Source organism: Helianthus annuus, chromosome 7 (assembly GCF_002127325.2).
Source record: "Helianthus annuus cultivar XRQ/B chromosome 7, HanXRQr2.0-SUNRISE, whole genome shotgun sequence".
Classification (NCBI taxonomy): domain Eukaryota; kingdom Viridiplantae; phylum Streptophyta; class Magnoliopsida; order Asterales; family Asteraceae; genus Helianthus; species Helianthus annuus.
Window position 1 is genome coordinate 7616884 of NC_035439.2, and position 23494 is coordinate 7640377.

At 37.2% G+C, this 23494-nt stretch overlaps 1 protein-coding gene across 1 annotated transcript; it reads left to right on the forward strand.

The window, feature by feature from the left end:
• The first annotated feature begins 8297 nt into the window (after window positions 1-8297).
• LOC110866442 lies at window positions 8298-9368 on the forward strand. Its single transcript, XM_022115588.1, has 3 exons — window positions 8298-8451; window positions 8537-8846; window positions 9164-9368. The coding sequence occupies exons 1-3, from the start codon at window positions 8298-8300 to the stop codon at window positions 9366-9368; spliced, it is 669 nt and encodes a 222-aa protein (XP_021971280.1).
• The last annotated feature ends 14126 nt before the right edge of the window (window positions 9369-23494 follow it).

Here is a 23494-nt window from a genome sequence, read left to right on the forward strand (position 1 = left end):
TTAGAGTAAAAATAATATTTCGAACGATAACAGCTCCAAAATAATACAAACGCTTACACGACAAACATGTAAGTTACACCGGTAATTATTATTACCACTTAATCGTTAAAACGTAACTTACGCATTACAGAAATATTCATGAACGCGTATCTTGTCGACGCATTATTTTGGAAATATTATGTGAAGTGAAAATATAATATTTTTGAGAAAAATATTTATATTTTGGAAGTAGAAGTAAAAATATATTAAGTGGGACTTAATGATATAATAAAAATACACATGTATTAAATCCCCCATCCTTGGGAAGGAGATTAACTACCAAGTACATGCAAAATATAAACACGGAATAGTTGTCTAACTATTTCCCAAAAACCTAAACTATAAAGCTAAGGCACGGCCATCCGTCTAATAGAATTAGTACATGTAGGTCGTTGCACAGCTGCCTGACATCCGGAGTACTTGGTATAGCGACGCACTGACTGTGAGTTCATGTCGCCCTTTTCTCTTAACTGTTTTCAGTTTTTCTAAACTGCGGGGGTGAAATACATGTTACTATGATTATGAGTACTTTTTACATGGTATGGTTAGCGTAAGGAGGTTTACTACTTAGATCATGTGAGTGGGTAGGCGGAAACTTGAGGCCATTAATCCTCATTGTAGGACCGAGGGACAGGAGCGGTAGATCTACTTGGGTGTAGCGAGCCCAGCCCCAGGTCCAGCATAACGGACCTCGGGGTGACTTAGTGCCCGACGCATAAATCCGCTAGGTTTGAGTCTTCCTACTTGCACTTCACACATATCAATGGCCTTGCAAACCATTGGTGATCTCTTTTTCCTTATTTGCTACATACCAGGGTTTTTGATAAATACAAAGGTTTACTTACTCACTTACACATGAACTCGCTCAACATTATTGTTGATTTTTCAACTTACATGTATTTCAGGGAATTAAAAGATCTGGCATGGTATGGCATGTTTTCCGCTGCACTAGTCACCAAGGTCATCCGGGGTTTGGGGAATGTGACTCTTTCCTGGACAAGTCACAGTCCTTAAACCATGTTTATGTTATGTTTGGGTTTGTAATGTTTGTTGAACAAGTTCTTGGTTGTTAGGGTATTATCCCGTTAAGACAATGTTATGGTATTTTTAATTTAATGGATGATCTTGCATGTTTTTAATTCATATAGCTTTGTTATGATTAAGCTATGGTATTAAGAAGTCACACCAAATTAACCACGCTTCCGCAAAGCCAGGGTGTGACAAATCAGCAGTTGGGTCAGATTCTGGGCTTGGATTTGGGTCGGGTTCTGGGCTGTTTGGCACTAGGAATGTATCAATCACTCTCTCTCTCTCTTCCTATCATCGGTGACGTCAGCGTCAGTAACAGCAGCGTCGATGCTCTTGCTCCGCCGGTGGATGTCCGGTGACCACGAGCGTTGTTTGGAGAGAATCAAAGGTGTTTGTTTGGAGTTTTCCATTGGCGGAGATTCAACGTGTTCGTCGCAAGAATTTCAAACCTTTTGCTCCTGGTTAATTAACCAATATTGGTGGGTTTTGGGTTGCAGGGGGCGGTGGTTACAGGGGGTTGTTGGTTAGAAGTGAAGTTAAAGAAAGGGGTACGTTATTTTTTGAAGGTTTAAGGGGATAAGATGAGGAGGATTCATGATCTGAGTATTTGAAAAATAGTGAATTTGGGGTTTGAGATGAAAATTAAGAGGTTTAAGGGGTTAGGATGGGGATTCATGAACTGGGTTTTCAAAAAAAAATGAATTTGGGGAAAATGAATAATAGGATAGTTAGGTTAGCTGTGATTGCGGTGGTTAGGTGGTGAATTTGGTTAGATGGTAGTAGTTGGGTGGTGGTGAAGAAAAGGTATAGAGAGATGGAGTTGCAGAGATAAGTGGGTGAGAGAGAGACATGAGAGAGGATAGAAAGGGGATAAGGGTTTGTGACCTGTGGTTGTGAAAATGAAAATGAAAATGAAAAAAAGATACTCCATCCGTCCCATTAAAAGTGTCCTATTTTGAATTTTCAAAGTCTTTATTTATAAACTTTGACCTTAAAAAAATTTGTTTGTGTTAGATAATACTTGATGAAAGTTATATGATTTGAGTGTGTTTTACAAGTGTTTTTATCGGATTAATTTTCATCAAGTTTTATATAACACAAAAAATATATAATTAAAGTCAAAGTTTATAAATAATGACTTTGAAAATTCAAAATGTGACACTTTTAATGGGACGGAGGTAGTATATTTTAAATATATAGTAAAATTATAAACCTACCCTCATATGCAAGGCACGTGTTATATTTTAACTGAAAATTTTAACTAGGTTTGAACCAAATGACGTATTATTATGTAATGAGTTTTCCAAATAAAGGACTGTGACTGTAATTATTAAAGTTAAAGGCTATCCATTGCAACACGCTACAAACATAAATGACAAAAAGTGTAATTTACCCAATAAAGTATCAAATTTATATCAACGCTTAAATTGCTCTAAAACTTGCAAATTATTTTTTTTTTTTTAAACTTAAACGGATTAACGGGTCAACTCAGTTATTAAACAAGTCGTGTTCAAGTTATCTTGTTTTCAACGAGTCATGTTCGGATTGACACATTCATATAACGATTTATATTAATCAACCCAAATCTTATTAATTTTCATATCAAGCGAATGTTGTGTTACAGGTTTAACTAAACTAAACAAGAACACCGACATATGTGAGCTAGTACAAGAATGTAGCGAGGAGATCCTTGTCAAAAGGATTACAAGTGGACAGAACATAACACATTATAAACTTTTAGTCAATAACTAATGGATTAGAATTATCTCTAGACAAATATAAAAGAACTAGATGCATTACAAAAAGAAGCTACAAATGAAGCCGGAAGTTGAACAAGTCAAAAGTGATATTAAAAATGAACTCTTCTTATTTATTATAAACATGTCAATTGGTTTAAAACTCGACAAAACCGGCCTTTACCAATTAGAATTGAAACATCTCAAAATGTATTTTATTATCTTAAACTTAATCCGGTAGTATACTTATCTAACTACTATAGTAAAAGAAATCAACTTTTGGATACGTCAAGCTATTCTTAAATTTATATTTATTTTATATCAACTAAATAAATAAATAATAAATTAATATTAAATCTTATCAAATTTTAATAAAATATTATACTCAAATCTAAATTGTTAATCTATCATTTGAGAGACATATTTTGTTCTATGAGACGGTCTCAATTTTATTTTCCCGTTTAAATAAATATTATTATGAAAAGTCGATATAAATATAATATTCATGTTCAATAATCTTATTGATTGTATCAATACAAATATCATATTCATGTTCAATTAAAAATTAAGTTTACCTATAATATCATAATATTTTATTAAGAGTAAATTAAGATTTTGGCCCCTGTGATTATATCACTTTTACTCTTTTAGCCTAAAAAATAATTTTTTAACATCTGAGCCCCTAACGTCTTTTTTTAACCTTTTTGGCCCTAACGTCTTTTTTAAACCCTTTTGGCCTAGCCTCCCATCCAAGATGAACCGGCGCCACCCATATTCGCCCTTCACCTAGATGCCGCAGAAAATAATGGGGAGAGTGGAAGTCAAACTTGGGTCACAAGAAACACCAAGTCTTTCCCCAGCCACTCTACCACTGCCTCCTTTGAACCTACTTCGCCCCATAAAATATATAACATAAAATATACAAATAAAATGATTGTTTGTTTGTTTGGAGTTCTGAAATTCCTGTAATTATTTATAGTTTTAAAATAAGTACAAACGAATAAAACTAGAGTTAGACGTTCTTAATTAACTCGCGTTTCATATCATGATTAGTAACATATATGGCATTTATGAAATAGACCTATAAATGTTGGTCATTGTAAGGATATTGAATGAATGAACAAAGAAAATTGATTTGGTTTGAAAATTTTATTTAACAATTTAAATAAATAAAAAAACAAAGTAAAATGTTATAATAAGTGTATAGTATATCAAAGTTCATTTTTTAGAAAACACATCTTGACGACTAAATGTGTTAATGGATTACATTATACGTGTAATACATGCAGTGGCGAAGCTTGAGATTTCCGATTGTGGGGTCGAAAACGTATATACCAAAATATTTCTATAAAACCAGGGGGTCAAAAATGTATATACCCAAAAATTCGTATACGAAAACTACATACTCTCCACTACTGAGCGAAAAGTTCGGGGGGTCGGCTGCCCCCTCCCGCCCCTACTATCCTACGCCCATGAATACATGTGTTTATTCAACTCGTGCAATACACGACTTTTTAAAAGATGTAACTATTTTATTACTTAGTATGTAGAACCATATTTATTCAACCCGTGTATTACACGGGGTTCTAACCTAGTGAGATATATACAAGGGTTAAAAATGAATATAAAGTCTCGTAAAAATATGAGATTTTAGGTTTTCATTTTTGGATTTATAGCTTTTAGATTTTAAGATTTTTGTTTATATCAATGTGTCCTTTTATTTAGCATTACGTTTTTTCTTTATTTGTGTCATTATGTTTTTTTAGTTACTCGTGTCTTTTTTTTCTCGACATTATGTTATATTTCTCGACAGATATTTTTTACAATTCATTGTTTTTTACACTTTTTAAATTTTGATGACTTACTATATAAAGTGAAATATATTGCCTCAAATTTGGCTAATAAGGTCTCCAAAAACATGAACATGTTGCTTTCAATTCAGAACTACATTGTGAGACTTGAAATGAATTTAAGAATGTATTTTTTTTTACGATTTCAAACCACGTGCAAAGGTGTGAATGCCAACTCATTTAGCCATGAAGCTAAATCCAAGCAAAATCATTCGAGACTAATGTTATGTGTCGATCAGTCATACATAATGTTTTCAGAACCGGACCAGGCGTTGAACCGGTCTTCTTACCGTTTTAATGGTCTAGGTCTGAAAACGCTGGTCATGCATGAGGACATGCATGAAATGGCGGTGAGATGTGTCCGAGCTAAATATTAAGGGTCTACTTAGGTCACACTTTTTTATTTTATTAGAGTTTTGTTGAGGTTGAAATATAACATTTTATAAGTGTATAAGTCATCTTGGCACCACAAGCATAAATGAGGGTTTCGTTTAGGTCCATCACATGGGGATGGTCCGCCGAGTAGATGGCCAAGTCACCAGTTGCGGGTGATGAGCCCCAAGGGATGGGCCAAGGGTGTGGAGGACTAGTCGCGACTAGGCGGCGACTAATCGGCGACTAATCGGCGATTAATCCCTAGTCGGTCAGTAATTGAGTAATTTTTGGTTAATCGGTCCATTAATCGCTAGTCGGGCCTAGTCGGAGCTAGTCGGCCAGCCAAAAATCGACGATTCCAGCCAGCTTCCGGTAAAAAACTGTATATTCCGGCCAAAACCTGTAAATTCTTGACAGTTTACAACCAAATCATGTGAATTCCAACAATTAATGTTGTACAATTAGTGTTGTATACTTAAAAAAATGAGTTGAGTAAGAGTTAAAACCTAGCTATTTAAAATATTTACCTATAAAAATGTGTATATGTATACATAATAAAACTGAAAATTACATATAAAAAAACCCGATCCGATTAATCATGAGTAATCCCGAGTAGTCGGTAGTCCCCACCTCACTGGCCGACTAGCGAGTTCTCCAACCTTGCTGTATACAATATGTATATATATGTATATATGTATATATGTGTATGTGTGTGGGAGGATCGTTGGCAACGACAATGGAGGGGCGATGAGGACGAGTAATGGCGGAGCATAGTATAAGGTAGGGGGTGCACCCGCCCATCTGAATGTTTCGGTTAGAAGTGTAAAATTTCTTATTTTTCGTTAGAAAATTTTAAAATTATATAGGATTGTCACCTCAATTATTTTGCCTAAATATGATACAATATATAAATTGGGTCACATGACTTTCCGCCCACTCGGAACTTTTGGTCAAGCTCCGCCACTGAGGACGAGATAGGGTTTTGGGAAGCTCCGCCACTGAGGACGAGATAGGGTTTTGGGAGGGGGGGGGGGAGGGGTTGTGGATGTGCGCCAACGGCCCGAGCCGTCCCCCATATCAGATAGCCTTAGAACGTGATGAAAATCACATGAAATGTCAATTAACCCTAACTCAAATGTAGTTGGAAGTGGTCAAAGCAAGCTTGTGCAACATCATCAAGTGAATCTAAACAAGAGGATCACAAACGTGAAGTCTTAGACAAAGCAATGAGACAATTTAAGTTTCTAATTATTTTATTACATTTATTAATATAATTATTTGTTTTTATTTTATAACTGTATATTTAAACATGTTGTCGTGATGTTCATATTTGTATGAACATTCTATTCTTATGTAAACATTACATAAATGAAGTTGTTTAACTTTCATATACGTAAAATCACACGGCTAGGTTTATTATTAAAACTTAAATAAAAATAAACATGTCCATAAGACAATTCGATGTGGAGGAGGGTAGCCCTCAAAAGATGTTCCGCCACGTAGGATGCGTGTGAGGATGGGTCTATAAGATATGGACGTAGGGTGTGAATGATAGACCTATATATATGTGTGTGTGTGTATATATAGGTGTGTGCATAAAGAAGAAGAGAGAGGATCGGCTTGAACATATCTCCACCAAATTTACTAGTGGAACAATAATTTTTTCTCTTTTTAATCCACTCACAACTATTAAAACAACTTTTAAAAAATATTGAGTTTACACTCACATAAAATGGAGGTTTCATTGTGAATGCTCTAAAATATGCAGAAACCACTCACAAATACATTAAGAATCTACTGTGAATGCTTTTAATTCTCTAGAATTTAAAGAAATCATAAAAAATACCACTCAATCACATCATCAATAATAGAGAACACTTTAGAGAAAATAAAAATAAAACCTCTATATACGAAGGCTCAAAATCTATTTATAATTTATTGTGAGTGTATAAGAAAAAGAAAAAAAATAATAAAATAAGTGTTTTTAAATAAGATAAAGATATAGATAATATGATATGAGGTTTTTAAAAGTAAAAAATATAAAAAATGTGTTTTTAATTAAAAATTATATAAATAGAGAAAGAGATGTTAATGCTTTATAAAGGAAAAATATATATTATTAAAAATTCTAAAAAATCATGTTGTCACGTGAAAGAGTTTCTAGAGTGCTAGGATCTGCAAATCTGAAGCAAACATATATCCATACAAAGATTTGATGAGACTTAGGCCATGTGTAGTCATAAAGCCCCCAAAGGGGCGTTATGCGCCATGTGGCATGCCACGTCACCCCGGGGCTTTATGGGGCTTGAGGCCGTAGTCATAAAGCCCTACCTCATCATAACCAAAGTGTAAAATGCAGGGACCAAAGGTGTAAAATGCAGGGGACCAAAGTGTTTTAATGCAGGGACCAAATTGTAAAATGCAGGGACCAAAGTGGAAAATGGAGAACAAATCCCCTTCTTCCTCCTTCTTCCTCGCGCCGCTATGTCCTTCACGCCGGTATTTTTTTTTTGATTATAGCGCTGGGGGGGGCGGTGGGAGGGGCTCCATACCGGCGCCATCTTCTTGTTCGCGCCCCATTACATGTGGGCTTATGATGCACACATCTAGGCCATAGCCCCTATATATTTTCCATCCCGTACGTGATCCCCCAACCTCGTTTTTCTTCCTGTTACCTTTTTGTCCTTTCCGATTACGACGGCAGAAGAAAAAAACAAGACGTCCATGTCATTACAATATATGCCGTTCAAAAAAAAAAAAATTTGTTTTATACAAACATGATTTATTTTGGAGAGAGATTTGTATATTGATCTTAGTATATCACAGTTATTATATTATATTATTATTATTAATAAATTATAAATTACGAACACATTTGGCCATATAGGTCAAAGCTTTGCGACCTACAGGATGAAGATGGAAGATGTGGACCACCTGTTTGTTAACTGTCAAGCGGCTCAGTTAGTGTAGGACTTTAGAACATGAGGTATGGGGTCGTCTCCTCTTTGTCTCGGTCCGTCCCACACGTCGCACACCGCCCGCCTAGGGGTCGTCGCGGCACTTACGGCCTCTCCAAGACGTTGGAGACGAGGCAAACAAGTGGGCCCGCCTTCATTTAATGCCTTTGACAACGGCTAGTTTAAAAAAAAATAATTATTTTAAAACCTATAAATACCCATTCATTTAACTATGTTTATACAAAAATTCACCCACATTCTCCAAACAACCCCCTTTACACTCTCAAATAATCTTCTCTAAAAAATACACAATGTCATCTTCCTCTTCGTCGGACACCAGAGAAGCCGTAAAATACTTTATAAACACAGTGGTAGCCGCGACACAACTAATTCTGGAAGAAGAGGAGGAGGAGGTTTCGTCACAACCACGAAACAGGAACCTGACCATCGACCGAGACCGAGAAAGTTAGTTATATTTTTATTCTTATATTTTATAGCGTTGCATTATATTTTTATTTATAAGTTATATATTTTTATTTTTATCGTGTAGGTGCTCACGAAAGATTAGTCACCGATTTCTTTGCCGACGAACCGTTGTACTCGGAGAGTATTTTTAGACGTCGCTTCAGAATAAGTCGTCGACTGTTCTTACGTATAGCCGACGATTTAGCCGCTTATGACCATTTTTTTACATTGCGACACGATGCTAGAGGCAAAAGGAGCTTCACCACCTTACAGAAATGCACTGCGGCGATTCGTCAACTAGCTTATGGGACGGCGGCCGATGCTTGGGACGAATACCTAAAGATGTCCGAAAGAACTGCTAGAGAATGTGTATACAAGTTTTGCACAAATTTGTGGTGAGGCTTTACAGCAAAAAATATTTGCGAAAACCGAGTTACAATGACATACAAAAATTGTATCAACACCACAAAGCAACGCACGGTTTTCCAGAAATGCTCGGGAGCATTGATTGCATGCATTGGTCATGGCGGAATTGTCCTACCGCTTGGCGAGGAATGTATACGCGAGGCGATCAAGGACATCCAACAATAATTCTAGAAGCTGTTGCGTCTCAAGACCTATGGATTCAGCATGCTTTCTTTGGGATTCCTGGTTCGAATAACGACGTCAACGTTCTATAAAATTCCGAGGTTTTTGATATTGTTATAAAAAGGATCGGTCCTGATACGAGGTTTACAGTTTCGGGAGTGGAGTACAGAAGCGGGTATTATCTTGCCGATGGAATATACCCACAGTACTCTACAATTGTTAAAACCGTTAGGCATCCGCCAGATGAAAAAAGAAAGAAATTTTCCAAGTTTCAAGAAGCGGCGATAAAAGATATTGAACGGTGTTTTGGGGTTCTCCAACAAAGATGACATATTATTGAAAACTCAGCACGCGCTTTTACACCCAAAACGTTACGATACTGTATGTATGCTTGTATTCTGTTGCATAACATGATCATCGAAGACGAAGGACATGCACTTTGTGTGTATGACGAGAATACGGTGGAGCAGAATAATGTTCCGGTTAGCGAAGAACAACAAGATTTAAACAGGTTCTCGTTACATAACGATTTCACACATGCCAATCTTCAATCAGACTTGATCGAACACATTTGGAATCTCAGAGAAAACGACGAGTAGTTTTTTATTTATTTGTGTTGTATTTTCTTTTTAAATGCAACCTTAGGTTTTTTTTAAATGTAACTTTAGGTTTTTTTTTTAATGTAACTTTAGGGTTTTTTTATAATGTAGCTTTAAGATTTTTTTTAAATGTAACTTTTTGTATTTTTATTTACTTTGTTTTAATTATTTAACTAAATAAAAAATAATAAAAGGGGGGGGGGGGACTATCCTCCACACCTTTGGATAGTCCCTAAAGGGATGGTCCTCCACCCTTGGTGAGGTGATGCCTATGTGACGGGTAGTCTCTTTGGGGACTAACAAATCACACCTTATGGTCTTATCTCAAAATGATGCAGAATATCTAGCATATTATGTACCATTATAGTACAGAATTCCTAGCATATTTGTATTTGGAGAATCTCGAAATTAGCCTTTGACCAAGGTTTTTTTCAAAAATAGTCATGTGAACTGGCACCAGAAGCCGTTTCATGGCTCTGAAACGGCTTAGGCTTCCTCCAATCTCTGCTTTCCACATGTCCGACAAACTCATGAAATGGCTCAGAGCCATTTCAAACGACGTCATTTGTTTGAAATATCTCAGCCGAGCCTTTTCAATAGGCTTGTGGGTTGAGCCGCTTCACTAGGTGGTGAGCCGGTTGAAAGATCTCAGCCGAGATCTTTCCATATGGCTGAAGCCGTTTTAGCATCTCAAGCCGGTTGAAAGTTCTCAGCCGAGATCTTTCCACACGGCTGGAGCCGTTTCTGTACAATAAAATTTCAAGTCGGCTCAGTACATTTTTAAGTCGTGTCCGTGCATTTCCAAACCGTTTTCTTAGTGGGTCATGTATTTAATATTTCTTTGGATTACCTCATAGTGCACATGTGATAAACTCTAACTTTAAAAGTTTTTTTTGTCACAATCAAGTAAAATCACATTTTTTAGTAGTTAATTTAAAAATATGAAGGTTAATTTTGTTGTGTATAGGGGCGGAAAGTGGCAGGTTGTTAACGGGAACATCGAGTATATTGCTAATGCCGGTGCTAGTAGACGTGGTTTAGAGATTGAAACCAATCAATCATACATCATTTTTTTAAGTTATGTTTCTAAAATGTGTGATATTCCAAACATTGTCCCACCGGATGTCTACGTTTACTGATCCGGTCGATATAATTAATGATCGTGATCTTACATTTTTATTTAATTTGGTGATGCAAAATCCTTTTGAATTATATAGATTATACGTTATTGAAGATTCTGATGTTGGTTCATCTAGTTTTGCATTTTTAAACCATTTCAAAGTTCCTGATTTAAATACCTCTTTTAAAGAAGATGGTGATTTTTAAATGAGCATGGTCCAAATTTTGAAAATGTTTTCGAAAAATCAATCCCCTATAACTTACCAAGTAAGATACAATCAGCTTCTTCATCAATTGTGTTTGAGCCAGGCCATATATTCAATAACAAAGAAGAGATGAAGATTGAGTTCGAAAAAAATGTTTGTTAGAAGATTTTGAGTTTAAAGTAGATAGATCTTCTAAAACACGATACGAAGTGTCATGTCTGGGTGATGGTTGTGAGTTGTGATTTAGGGCATACACTGTCCCTGGTTGTAGTTTATTTTTTGTTAGACATATGAATGATAAACACCCAAGTTCGAAGACGCTAACATACCCACATCTTCATTAGGCAAACCCAAAGGTTTTTTTTTTATTTTTGGATAAGTGAGCATTTGCCCGGTAAATATATTCCAAAAAGGACGTGTTACAGGCTTTAAGGGGGCATACCCCCCGAGACTCCTAAACGAGGACACCCCAAAACAAACGTTGGGAACCTCAAACGAGAATTATACTACACCGACTAGACAAGACTAGTACGGGTAGTATCACTTCTACCAAAGAAATAAAATAAAAACACACCTGGAAAACTAACTAAGGAAATACATCCAAACACAAAACAAATAAACCCACAAAAAATGGTCCTTCAATGCAGCAGGCTACAGGAAGAAAACCCAACAAAGTTAGGCCTTCAGCCAAAAAACCACAGCATCCAAACAAAGAGGGGGGGGGGGGATGGGCCTAAGCACACCCGATAGCTAAAATAAAATCAACAGGCGACATAATTACCATCCACCACCAACCAAAAACCATAAAATTTGACAGCGAGCTTAAACTACTACTCCGACACAGAAAGACGACGTAAGACATAACTACTTACGATGTGTGGGTTTGGCCACAACCGGGTCCCTCATGGTTCCTTTGTGGCGATAGGTGCTGCAGTAAGGGGCTGTTTGGTAGCATCTGAATGACATTAAGAGGCTACCTCTTAATGAAATCATTTAAGAGTTTAACAAAGATAATGTAGAAGAATCTGACATGTGATGGTTTACCATTCAGATGTTACCTCTTATCCAGTCAGACATAAGGTTACCTCTTATTCATTCAGACATAAGGGCCACAAATGATTTCATTAAGAGACAGCCTCTGAATGGATTAAGAGGCTACCAAACAGCCCCTAAGTTATACGATTTACTTTTTATTTGTCTTTGTTAAACTAAATCGATGTTGTCTTTATTTTGTAATTATATATTTTCAGATTCGTAGTTTTATGTTTAATCTAAGACCTGTCGTTATCATCGATGCCGCCCACATAAAAGGTGAATTTAAACGAGCGTTGTTTTTAGCGGTTGGCATGGATGGAAATAACCAGATTTTACCAATCACTTATGGAATAGGAAAATCAGAGGATGGTGAATTTTAGACATGGTTTCTCTCAAAGCTCAGAGAGTATGTTGGTGAAATACCAGCTATGTCGATCATATTCGATATGGCGAATTCTATAATCGTAGCTGTTAGAAACGTGTTTCCACATGTTTATCACGGGTTGTGTTGTCGTCATTTAATGTTGAATTTACGTTTACCGTCGAATAAAAAAAAGAATACGAGGCGCTGTGGTGGAAGACATGCAAATCTTATCGGATGTCTGATTTTAGTAGGGCCAAGATTTAGGGAAAACGCCTAAAAGTGTGAAGACGGTGAGAACGCCCCTCATCTGTTGGATCCAAACAATCTATGGATTAGATTGACGCGGTGGCGTTTTTTTAAATAACACCAATTTTATTACATGGATGCGTTTCATTAAGGGTAAGATGGTCTTTTTACTGCTCTATACAAAACGCCAAACTCATGAGTAAAACGCCATTAAAATTCCCGCCTTAAACTACAAGCCATACACATCATCTTTATCTAAACGCCACTCATACAAAACGCCAGATTTTAGTGTTTAACAGATAAAGCTGAACAAACAGTAACTGAAATAACGGAAGCTTCATTAATAACATCTATTATAATAAATTCCCGCCTAAACTACGCGTCAAAAACATCTTATATAAACAACGTCTCAGGGCCTTCCATTGATCACACCAAAAACCAACGCCATATTTTACTAAATACCATTCAATTTATAAACGCCAAAAAGTTCAAAAACCATTGATTTCAAACGTCGTTTCTTGGAGATTCATTTTGTTCTCAATAAAATTTCACTGAATGGGTCGGACAACATTCTTAGGTGAGGATTAACAATATTGTCCATCTCAGTCAGCAAAATATTGTTGAGTTAATCCTCACCGAATTAGAGGTTTAAGGTACTTCTATTTACTGAAAGGTATTCATTTTTTTAGCGTTTATGTGTGTGTTCGATCTTCTATGGTTTGTTATGTAACTTCCAAATCATATGTTATGCACAAAAAGTGAAAATTTTGTGAAAAAAAATAAAAAATGATATATAAAAAATATAAAACGCCAAATGCCAATATTGTGTGTTCTGAAATGATAAAAAATACAAAAAAAGCCAAACTACTCTTCACTTGCTCTCGAAGACCGTGTCGATTTTCTTTTAATTACGGGCTTCTGGCATGTCGATGCGTAGCGTCCGTAAGCTTTACATTTCTTACACTATCTTTCTTTCGCCCCGGGCTTCCCTTTTGTTTTTGTTTTTTCGATTGCTTCCTCCTGTTTGGACTTATACCCAACAGGGACCCTTATCGGATTCTTGTCGTTTTGATATTGACCTGTTATCTCCACAAATCTATCACTAGTACTAGGAGGATGAGCAACAATCTGCATATCTTGAAACTTCTTCATATGAGATTGAACATGATCCTTGTATTCCTTATTACCAAATAAACAGTTCAAAGTATACTTCGTTGCAATGGTGATATATATGCCGATTAGACACCAAAAAATAAACACTCAAAAAATGGATACAATTTAAAGAACGTGTTTAGTGACGACATTAGATTCTAATTGATGGAGAAAGGTCTGGTGGCAAGAAAAGCTGCTTCCAGGAGGTTGTCAAGTGTTTTCGCTCGACGATTCCATTCTTGGGTGGTTGGTTTGGACCATGTTCCTGTAACTCGAATCCTAGCCCAGTATATCCCATTTTAGTTTTACACCATTGTGAACCTTACGCCTTTTTTACTCTCTGATCGAGGTTCTCGGCATTGAAAAATCTTCGTAAACTAAATCACACGTGTATATGTTGACATTTAAGAGATATACAGTCAAATCATTGTAAACTAAATCACACGTTTATATGTTGCATAATACTTTGCACATCGGGATCAAGCTCGGTCATAAATTCACGACTCACTGAGTATTCGGAAGAGCACTTTGACGAAGCCTCTTTATGCCAATGTATTGTTTTGGAAATTCCCTAATATCCAAACTTCTCAAAACATAAAATATATGTCTACATAGCAAACCAAACTGCTCAAAACGCCTGCATGAGCAAATGCTGGTGCAATCAGACTTACGGTACATTGCTTGAAAAAATGCCAAAATTAATGTATGTATAAAACGTCATGCAGACAATGTTTGTATAAAACACCATCAAACAACAAACACAAAAACTCCATGCAAAAAAATGTTTAAAAATATAATAAACGCCATATTCAGAAAACGCCATATTCAGAAAACGCCAAAATAAAATACCCAAAAAACGCCATTGTTTGCCTCGAATAAGGATGTACAAGGCTGCTGGAAATCATTTATGTAGAACTTAACAAACCTATCTGGCTGCTCTTCATAACGTTGATTTAAGCAATCCCCAATCCCGATTAACTCAGTTTGAATGTCATAAAAAATATTTTTTTGTGTATATGTCAGCAGCTTGGCCTTCCAACACTTTATAATTACTTTTCAATTGGGGGCATTTGTATCAAGATTCATGATCATTTTTCTTGTGCGTGTGACGCTGTGATTCTATTGCAGTTTCGTAATGAGTCATGAACTCAACAAGAGTAGATTTTGAATTGCACAGTTGACCCAAAAAAATGGTTCTCACTCTCCGACCTCGATGTCGTACGCATAAGGCCCGACAGTTCCTCCATTTTATAGTATGCAGGGATCCAAGATTCCCTAAGTACAAAAATATCAGAAAGATAATCATTATCATCTAAATTGAAGTCTCCAATAACCTTTTCTCATCCAGATACAAACTCTTCAGGTGTAAGAATATGCATCCACACAACACCACAAGTACGTTCTTTAAAATTGGTGGAATTGCATAGCTTAACACCAACTTATATATAACACGAAAACGCCATGCAAATAGATACATTAGAGACGACAAACTAACATGAAAAACAGTTATGAATGGCAAAACGCCATATATCTTAAAACGCCAAACACATTAAAATAATATAACAACCCTCGGTAAAACCAACACCTCCATATTATTTCTGACACCCTAATATATTTTAAATATCTCAATGTGTCTTTATATGCACCCCGTATGTGAAAACCGAGCCCCAAAATAGATTATAATACATAAAATAAATAAAAACAATAAAAATTAAGTTGAGGCGGGCCGCATGGGACCTCACATCAACTTAACGCGGGCCGCGCGAGAGTATAACCAGATTTCGTTTAAATCTTTAGTTCATGCGGGCCGCGTAGAGGTGCATCCAAGTTAATGCGGGCCGCGAGCGACCTGGATTGTGGCACGACCCTGAGATGCCACGTGTCATAACATGTGGCGAAGCTATACGATGACCGGGCCAAGCTACGCGTTGACCCAGCTTTGACGCGGGCCGCGTAAGCTCAGCCCATATGTCACGCGGGCCGCGAGGAAGACAGATTTCAGCACTATAAATAGAAGGCAACGGGCCTTCAGTCTGCTCGTTCAAATTTTCTTTCTTAATCACAATTTCTGTAGGGAGTTATTATACCCGGGCATTATACCCCCTAAAATAGCAAGGTTCTGCTACGATGTAAGTATTATAACCCCTGGAGACGTATTAGATACGCTGCCCGATTGATCTAGGGTTCCGTAACGGCTGTCGTGGTTCTGCCCGACGTAGTCGTTGGAATGCCGTCTCGGGGAGGGTATTACTAATGTTAAAATGGGTTATTATACTAACACACGCGCATTTGTGTAAATTATAGATATTCACCAGGAAACCCTAAAGAATAACCTAAGACAGCAATGTGAGTAATCTCCTTTTTTAACAGTTTTTACAAAACCTTAACCTTTTTATAATGCAATTTAGCAGTGATTGAGTCTTTGTAATTCTACGATTACTGCCGATATGTTGGGGTTTTGTATACAAAATGTGAGTAACGTTACCATTGGACGAAGAGTTAGCCAATGTGTAATATGACCCTCAGTCAGACTTGACACTACTGAATGAGTAATTGGGTAGATATAAACATTGTAATCGCCCTCAATACTGTTTAAATTAAATTAATATTTCTTGATTAAACTGGGATTCACTCACCAGTATTTCCCACTGACAAAACCTTTTTAAAACGCGTTTCAGGTAACAAAATGTGAAAGCCAAATAGAAGCCAGCTGGACAGCACTGAAGGCTTGGAAAAGTGGCTATAAAAGTTACCTAAATAAAAGAAAGCGTTTATTTCAATAAAGTGGGATTTATCCCTGTAAATCAGTTTGTAATAAAAACTTGGGTTTTACCCATTTGTTTAATATTATAAAATAAGGTGGTTTACTCTGATATAATATTTCCTAACTACGGTCCTGATGAAAATTTCCGCTGCCAAATTAAATAAGTAAACGTGATACCACCGAAACTGACTCACGGCCGCCCGTTCCCGGGAGATAGGGATCGGGGGTTGTGACAGAAAGTGGTATCAGAGCTATGCCACTGATTCAGCCACAGAAGTGTTCTGCTGACATCAAAAATTCAAAGTGTTAGGAAATAAATTATGAAAATACGTGTATAATTGTATTTTCTTGCTATGTGTTATCTGACTATTTGTTAGGTTACAGTATGAGTGACCAAGGACCTTCTGACGCCTATCGTCAACTGTCTGGTTCGCCTAAGAGCGAAGGCACCTCCTCTTCTCAGCCTGCCCTCTCGGGGTATTCTGCTGACACAGAAGAAGGAATCTTTGTGTTTAAGGCTCAGTCTGAAGAGCCATTTCCTCAGAAAAAGAGGGGATGGTTCAGTAGGGGAGCGCACGAGCGTAGGAAAAGGATGAAAAAGTTGCAGGAACAGCGAGTGTTAGCCGCAGCAAAAAGAGAGACTGATGCTTATAATCAGGATATGCTCAATAGGGGTATTGCTAATATCCATATTTTAGCAACCACTGTTGCTGACCCAAACCTGGAACAAATGCTAGCACCCCAACCACAAAATCTTGACCAACCCATGGAAGTAGAAAACCAGATAGAAATGCCTGATTACAACCCGGAGGAGATACCTAGGGTACCTGCACCAGATCCCCTAGACCCAAACAACTACGACCCCTGGTGGGATGATGTTAGGGACTACGTGCAACAAAACCCAATACAGGAAAATGTGCCAATGCCCAACTTAGGAGCTTATCCAGGGTTAGATCCTCAAGATCCCTACAACATTAGTGATGCATATGTTAGGGAAATTTTAGAGAATCCATACCCGTACCAGGCCCCTATACCTCCGTATCAGGAACCCGTACCACAGTTTCCAAACCCAGTCCGAGAACCTGCACCCCCAATGAGTGCAGAAAATGTCCAAGAACTTAGGACTTTTGGGGAGGAAATTTTAGAAAGCAGTGATAGAATGCGACAGGTGGGAGAACGCCTCGTATGGAAATACGATGAGCGTAATATGGATTTTTGGATGAATCCATATCAGTAAAGGTGATGGCAGGAACGGTAGTAATAATATAATAATATAATATAATAATATATGTGTGTATGAAAAAAAAAACTACGGATGCCTACTATTAGTATTGTAGTTTTACATTTCAGCCGGTATTGTAATTTAAATTTCAGTACTAGTGTGTAATGATGCATACGATATAAATAGAGTAAAAGTCGCAATGCTCGACGCTTTTGGTTAAAAGTGTGTGTCATGTGATTGACTATATTCAAATATTAATTGTGATATTAATATTTGGTAACTGTTTAAAATTCAGATGGCCGACGAGGGAAATCAAGATAATATGAATAACGATAACCAGAGTAACAATAACGTGGTTAATGAGAATCCGGACAACAATAACAATGGAAACCAAATGGATAATAGTGCCGTTCAACACATAGTGGCACAAGGAATTATAGATGCAATGCCATTTATTATTCAAACAGTTCAAGAAGCGAATAATAAAAGTAAGCATAGCAGTAAGCGACCAAGTGAACCGGAACACAGCGTGAACAATGGACCCGTACCTCAAGCGCCCATTCCCAAAAGAAGAAGAACCATGCCATATGGTTGTTCTTACAAAGAATTCTGGTCCTGTAAACCAATAGAATTCTCGGGCAATGAAGGACCCATTGCAGCTTTACGCTGGATCGAGAAAACTGAGGCTGTTCTAAAAATAAGCAAATGTGCTGAAGAAGATAAGATAATGTTTGCTTCAAATCTATTTAAAAATGCAGCCCTAGAATGGTGGAACACTATCCTCCAGTCAAGAGGAAGTGATAGGATTTATAACATGGAATGGGAGGAATTCAAAAACATGGTAGAAAGGAAATTCTGCCCTCCCAATGAAAAGGAACAGATAGCAAATAAGTTTCTGAATCTTAGAATGACCAGGGTAGACAGTAAGGGTTACACTACCACATTCTTTGAATATGCTAGGATAGTACCAACCCTTGCATCACCTGAACCAGTGTTAATCTCCCGTTACATCTGGGGATTAATTGGAGAAATTAGACATGTAGTCAAGGCAGCTAGACCCCAAACCATAGAGGAAGCTGTAGAACTAGCCAATACCTTAACTGATGAACTAGTGAGAACTAGAGAAGAAGATCAGAGGAGAAACCTAACCCAAAGGCTTACTCAAGAGTTCCGTTCGGGGAATTACAACCGTAGGAATGTAGGATCTACATCTGCACCTTATTGCAAGTATTGCAAAAGGAAGCATTCTGGAAAATGCTCCATTTATTGCAATTTCTGCAAAATATCAGGTCACAAAGAAGTAGACTGCAGGAAGAAAGCTAATAGCAGGGTGTGCTTCAACTGCGGGGAACAAGGTCACATCAAGACCAACTGTCCGAAGTTAGCCCCAGCTGCAAGCAACAAGAATCCTAAAAACGCTAGAGCATTCGTTCTAACTGCAGACGAAGCTAGACTAATTCCGGACGTCATTCCTGGTACGTTTTTAGTTAATGATATTTTTGCTAAAGTATTATTTGACTCTGGTGCCAACCAAAGTTTTATCAATACTTCATTTTGCAAACTCCTAAATCAATCATTAACTAAACTACCACAAGAATGTCTAGTAGAAACCGCAAATGGAGAAACCGTTAAGATTTCTGAAATCTTGCAGGGAGCAAGAATAGAAATTTTTAATCAAAAATTTATTGCAAACCTTTATCCAATGAATCTGGTAGGATTTGATGTCGTATTAGGAATGGATTGGTTAATAGCCAATAAAGCTAATATCCTGTGTGATCAAAAGTCAATTCAGGTAAAATCACCAAAAGGTGAAAAGATCACAATTAAAGGAGATAAGCCATCTAGATCCACTAAATTCATCTCTGTGATGAAAACTGCAAGTTATATAAGGAAAGGATCTATAGTGTATTTGATTTCTATAATCACTAACACTAAAGGAAAAGAATTAAAAGATATTCCAGTAGTGTCCCAGTTTTCAGATGTTTTTCCAGAAGAATTGCCAGGACTACCGCCAGACAGGAAAGTTGAATTCAGAATTCACCTGTTACCAGGGACAGCGCCAATTGCCAAAGCACCTTACCATTTGGCACCCGCTGAAATGCAAGAACTGAAGAGACAACTAGACGAATTGCTGGAGAAAGGATTTATACAACCAAGCTCATCGCCATGGGGAGCGCCGATTTTATTTGTTAAGAAGAAGGACGGATCAATGCGTATGTGCATTGACTACCGTGAATTGAACAAAGTCACGATTAAGAATCGGTACCCATTACCGAGGATCGATGATTTGTTTGATCAACTTCAGGGAGCTCGATTTTTCTCTAAAATCGATTTAAGATCAGGATATCATCAACTAAAGGTACAGGAAGAAGACATTCCTAAAACCGCATTCAGAACAAGGTATGGTCATTATGAATTTACTGTCATGCCATTTGGTTTAACCAATGCCCCAGCCGCATTTATGGACATGATGAACCGAATATGTAAGCCATATTTGGATAAATTCATAATTGTCTTCATAGATGATGTTCTAATTTACTCTAAAAGTAAAGAAGAGCATGCAAAGCACTTGCACTTACTTTTAAGTTTATTGAGAAAGGAAAAACTTTATGCTAAGTTTTCAAAATGCGAATTTTGGTTAGAACAAGTACAATTTCTCGGACATTTAGTTAACCATGGAGGAATTCATGTAGATCCAACGAAAATCGAGGCAATTACCAAATGGAAAACCCCAGAGTCACCAACTGAAGTTAGAAGTTTCCTAGGATTGGCCGGTTATTATAGAAGATTTATCCGAGATTTTTCTAGAATAGCCATTCCTTTAACTAAGTTAACCTGTAAATCTGTTAAATTTGAATGGGGACCAAAACAAGAAGAAGCCTTTAGAATTCTTAAGCAAAGATTAACCCATGCACCCATACTAGCGTTACCAGAAGGAACTGAAGACTTTGTAGTCTTTTGTGACGCTTCTAAGTTAGGTTATGGATGCGTATTAATGCAACGTCAAAAGGTTATAGCTTATGCATCTAGACAGCTTAAGAGTCATGAAGAAAATTATTCAACCCATGATTTGGAATTAGGAGCCATAATTTTTGCCCTTAAGATTTGGAGACATTATCTTTATGGTAGTAAGTTTACTGTTTTTACAGATCATAAAAGTTTAAGGTATGTCTTCGGGCAAAAAGAGTTGAATATGAGACAGAGACGCTGGATGGAATTACTTAGTGATTATGATTGTGATATCCAGTATCATGCAGGAAAAGCTAATGTAGTGGCTGATGCTTTAAGTCGAAAATATCACGAAAAGCCAAAAAGGGTACGTTCTCTTAAATTAAATCTTCAAGTAGATTTAAACAAACAAATTAGAAGAGCCCAAGAATCAGTAATCAAGGAGGATACTGAAAAATTAAAAGGGATGATTAAGGAGTTAGAACAAGGAACAGATGGAATTTGGAGATTCCATAAAAAGAGAATGTGGATACCTAAATTAGGAAATTTACGTCACCGTATATTAGAAGAAGCTCATAAGTCTAAATATACGATGCATCTAGGAAGTGATAAAATGTACTAGGATTTAAGGAAAAATTTCTGGTGGATAGGAATGAAAAAGGATGTAGCAGCCTATGTTTCTAAATGTTTAACTTGCTCACAAGTTAAAGCGGAACATCAGAAACCCTCAGGTTTGTTACAACAATTAGAAATACCAGTTTGGAAATGGGAATTGATAACAATGGATTTTGTTACCAAATTGCCTAAAACAAGGAAAGGTAATGATACAATCTGGGTGATTGTAGATAGGCTAACCAAGTCAGCTCATTTCTTACCAATGAAGGAAACCTTTAGTATGGAACAATTAGCCAAATTGTATGTAAATGAAATCGTTTCTTTACATGGCATTCCTTTATCAATTGTTTCTGATAGAGATAGCCGATTTACCTCTCATTTTTGGTCAAGTTTCCAAAAAGCAATGGGAACCAGGTTAAATCTAAGCACAGCTTATCATCCTCAAACGGACGGACAAAGCGAAAGGACAATTCAGACAATGGGGGACATGCTTAGAGCTTGTGTAATTGATTTTGGAGGTGGACGAACACTTACCTTTAATAGAATTTTCTTATAATAACAGTTATCACACAAGTATCAATGCTGCACCATTCGAAGCACTTTATGGACGAAAATGCAGAACCCCAGTCTGTTGGGCAGAAATTGGGAAAAAACAATTATCTGGACCTGAAGTAGTACAAGTAACAACTGACAAAATCATTCAAGTCAAGGAACGACTGAAAGCAGCACGTGATCGACAAAAGAGTTACGCTGATAACAGACCCAAACCATTAGAATTTCAAGTAGGAGATAAAGTATTATTAAAAGTCTCTCCTTGGAAAGGAGTGGTAAGATTCATCAAGAGAGGAAAGCTAAGTCCCAGGTATATTGGACCTTTCAAAATTCTTAAAAGAATAGGACCTGTAGCCTATCAGCTACAACTGCCAGAAGAAATGGCAGGAATACATGATGTATTTCATGTATCAAATCTCAAAAAGTGTCTAGCTGATGAATCACTCGTAGTACCTCTCAAGGATGTAGAGGTTAATGAACAACTCAAATTTATAGAGAAGCCTCTACAGATTGAAGATAGAAAAATTAAAAATCTCAAGCATAAAAGGTTAGTTCTAGTCAAAGTAAAGTGGGACTCCAAAAGAGGACCCGAATACACATGGGAGCTTGAATCAGAAATGCAAAAGAAATATCCACACTTGTTCCAGTAGATCTCGAGGACGAGCTCTAAAACAAGGTGGGGAGGATATAACAACCCTCGGTAAAACCAACACCTCCATACTATTTCTGACACCCTAATATATTTTAAATATCTCAATGTGTCTTTATATGCACCCCGTATGTGAAAACCGAGCCCCAAAATAGATTATAATACATAAAATAAATAAAAACAATAAAAATTAAGTTTAGGCGGGCCGCATGGGACCTCACCTCAACTTAACGCGGGCCGCGAGCGACCTGGATTGTGGCACGACCCTGAGATGCCACGTGTCATAACATGTGGCGAAGCTATACGATGACCGGGCCAAGCTACGCGTTGACCCAGCTTTGACGCGGGCCGCGTAAGCTCAGCCCATATGTCACGCGGGCCGCGAGGAAGACAGATTTCAACACTATAAATAGAAGGCAACGGGCCTTCAGTCTGCTCGTTCAAATTTTCTTTCTTAATCACAATTTCTGTAGGGAGTTATTATACCCGGGCATTATACCCCCTAAAATAGCAAGGTTCTGCTACGATGTAAGTATTATAACCCCTGGAGACGTATTAGATACGCTGCCCGATTGATCTAGAGTTCCGTAACGGCTGTCGTGGTTCTGCCCGACGTAGTCGTTGGAATGCCGTCTCGGGGAGGGTATTACTAATGTTAAAATGGGTTATTATACTAACACACGTGCATTTGTGTAAATTATAGATATTCACCAGGAAACCCTAAAGAATAACCTAAGACAGCAATGTGAGTAATCTCCTTTTTAACAGTTTTTACAAAACCTTAACCTTTTTATAATGCAATTTAGCAGTGATTGAGTCTTTGTAATTCTACGATTACTGCCGGTATGTTGGGGTTTTGTATACAAAATGTGAGTAACGTTACCATTGGACGAAGAGTTAGCCAATGTGTAATATGACCCTCAGTCAGACTTGACACTACTGAATGAGTAATTGGGTAGATATAAACATTGTAATCGCCCTCA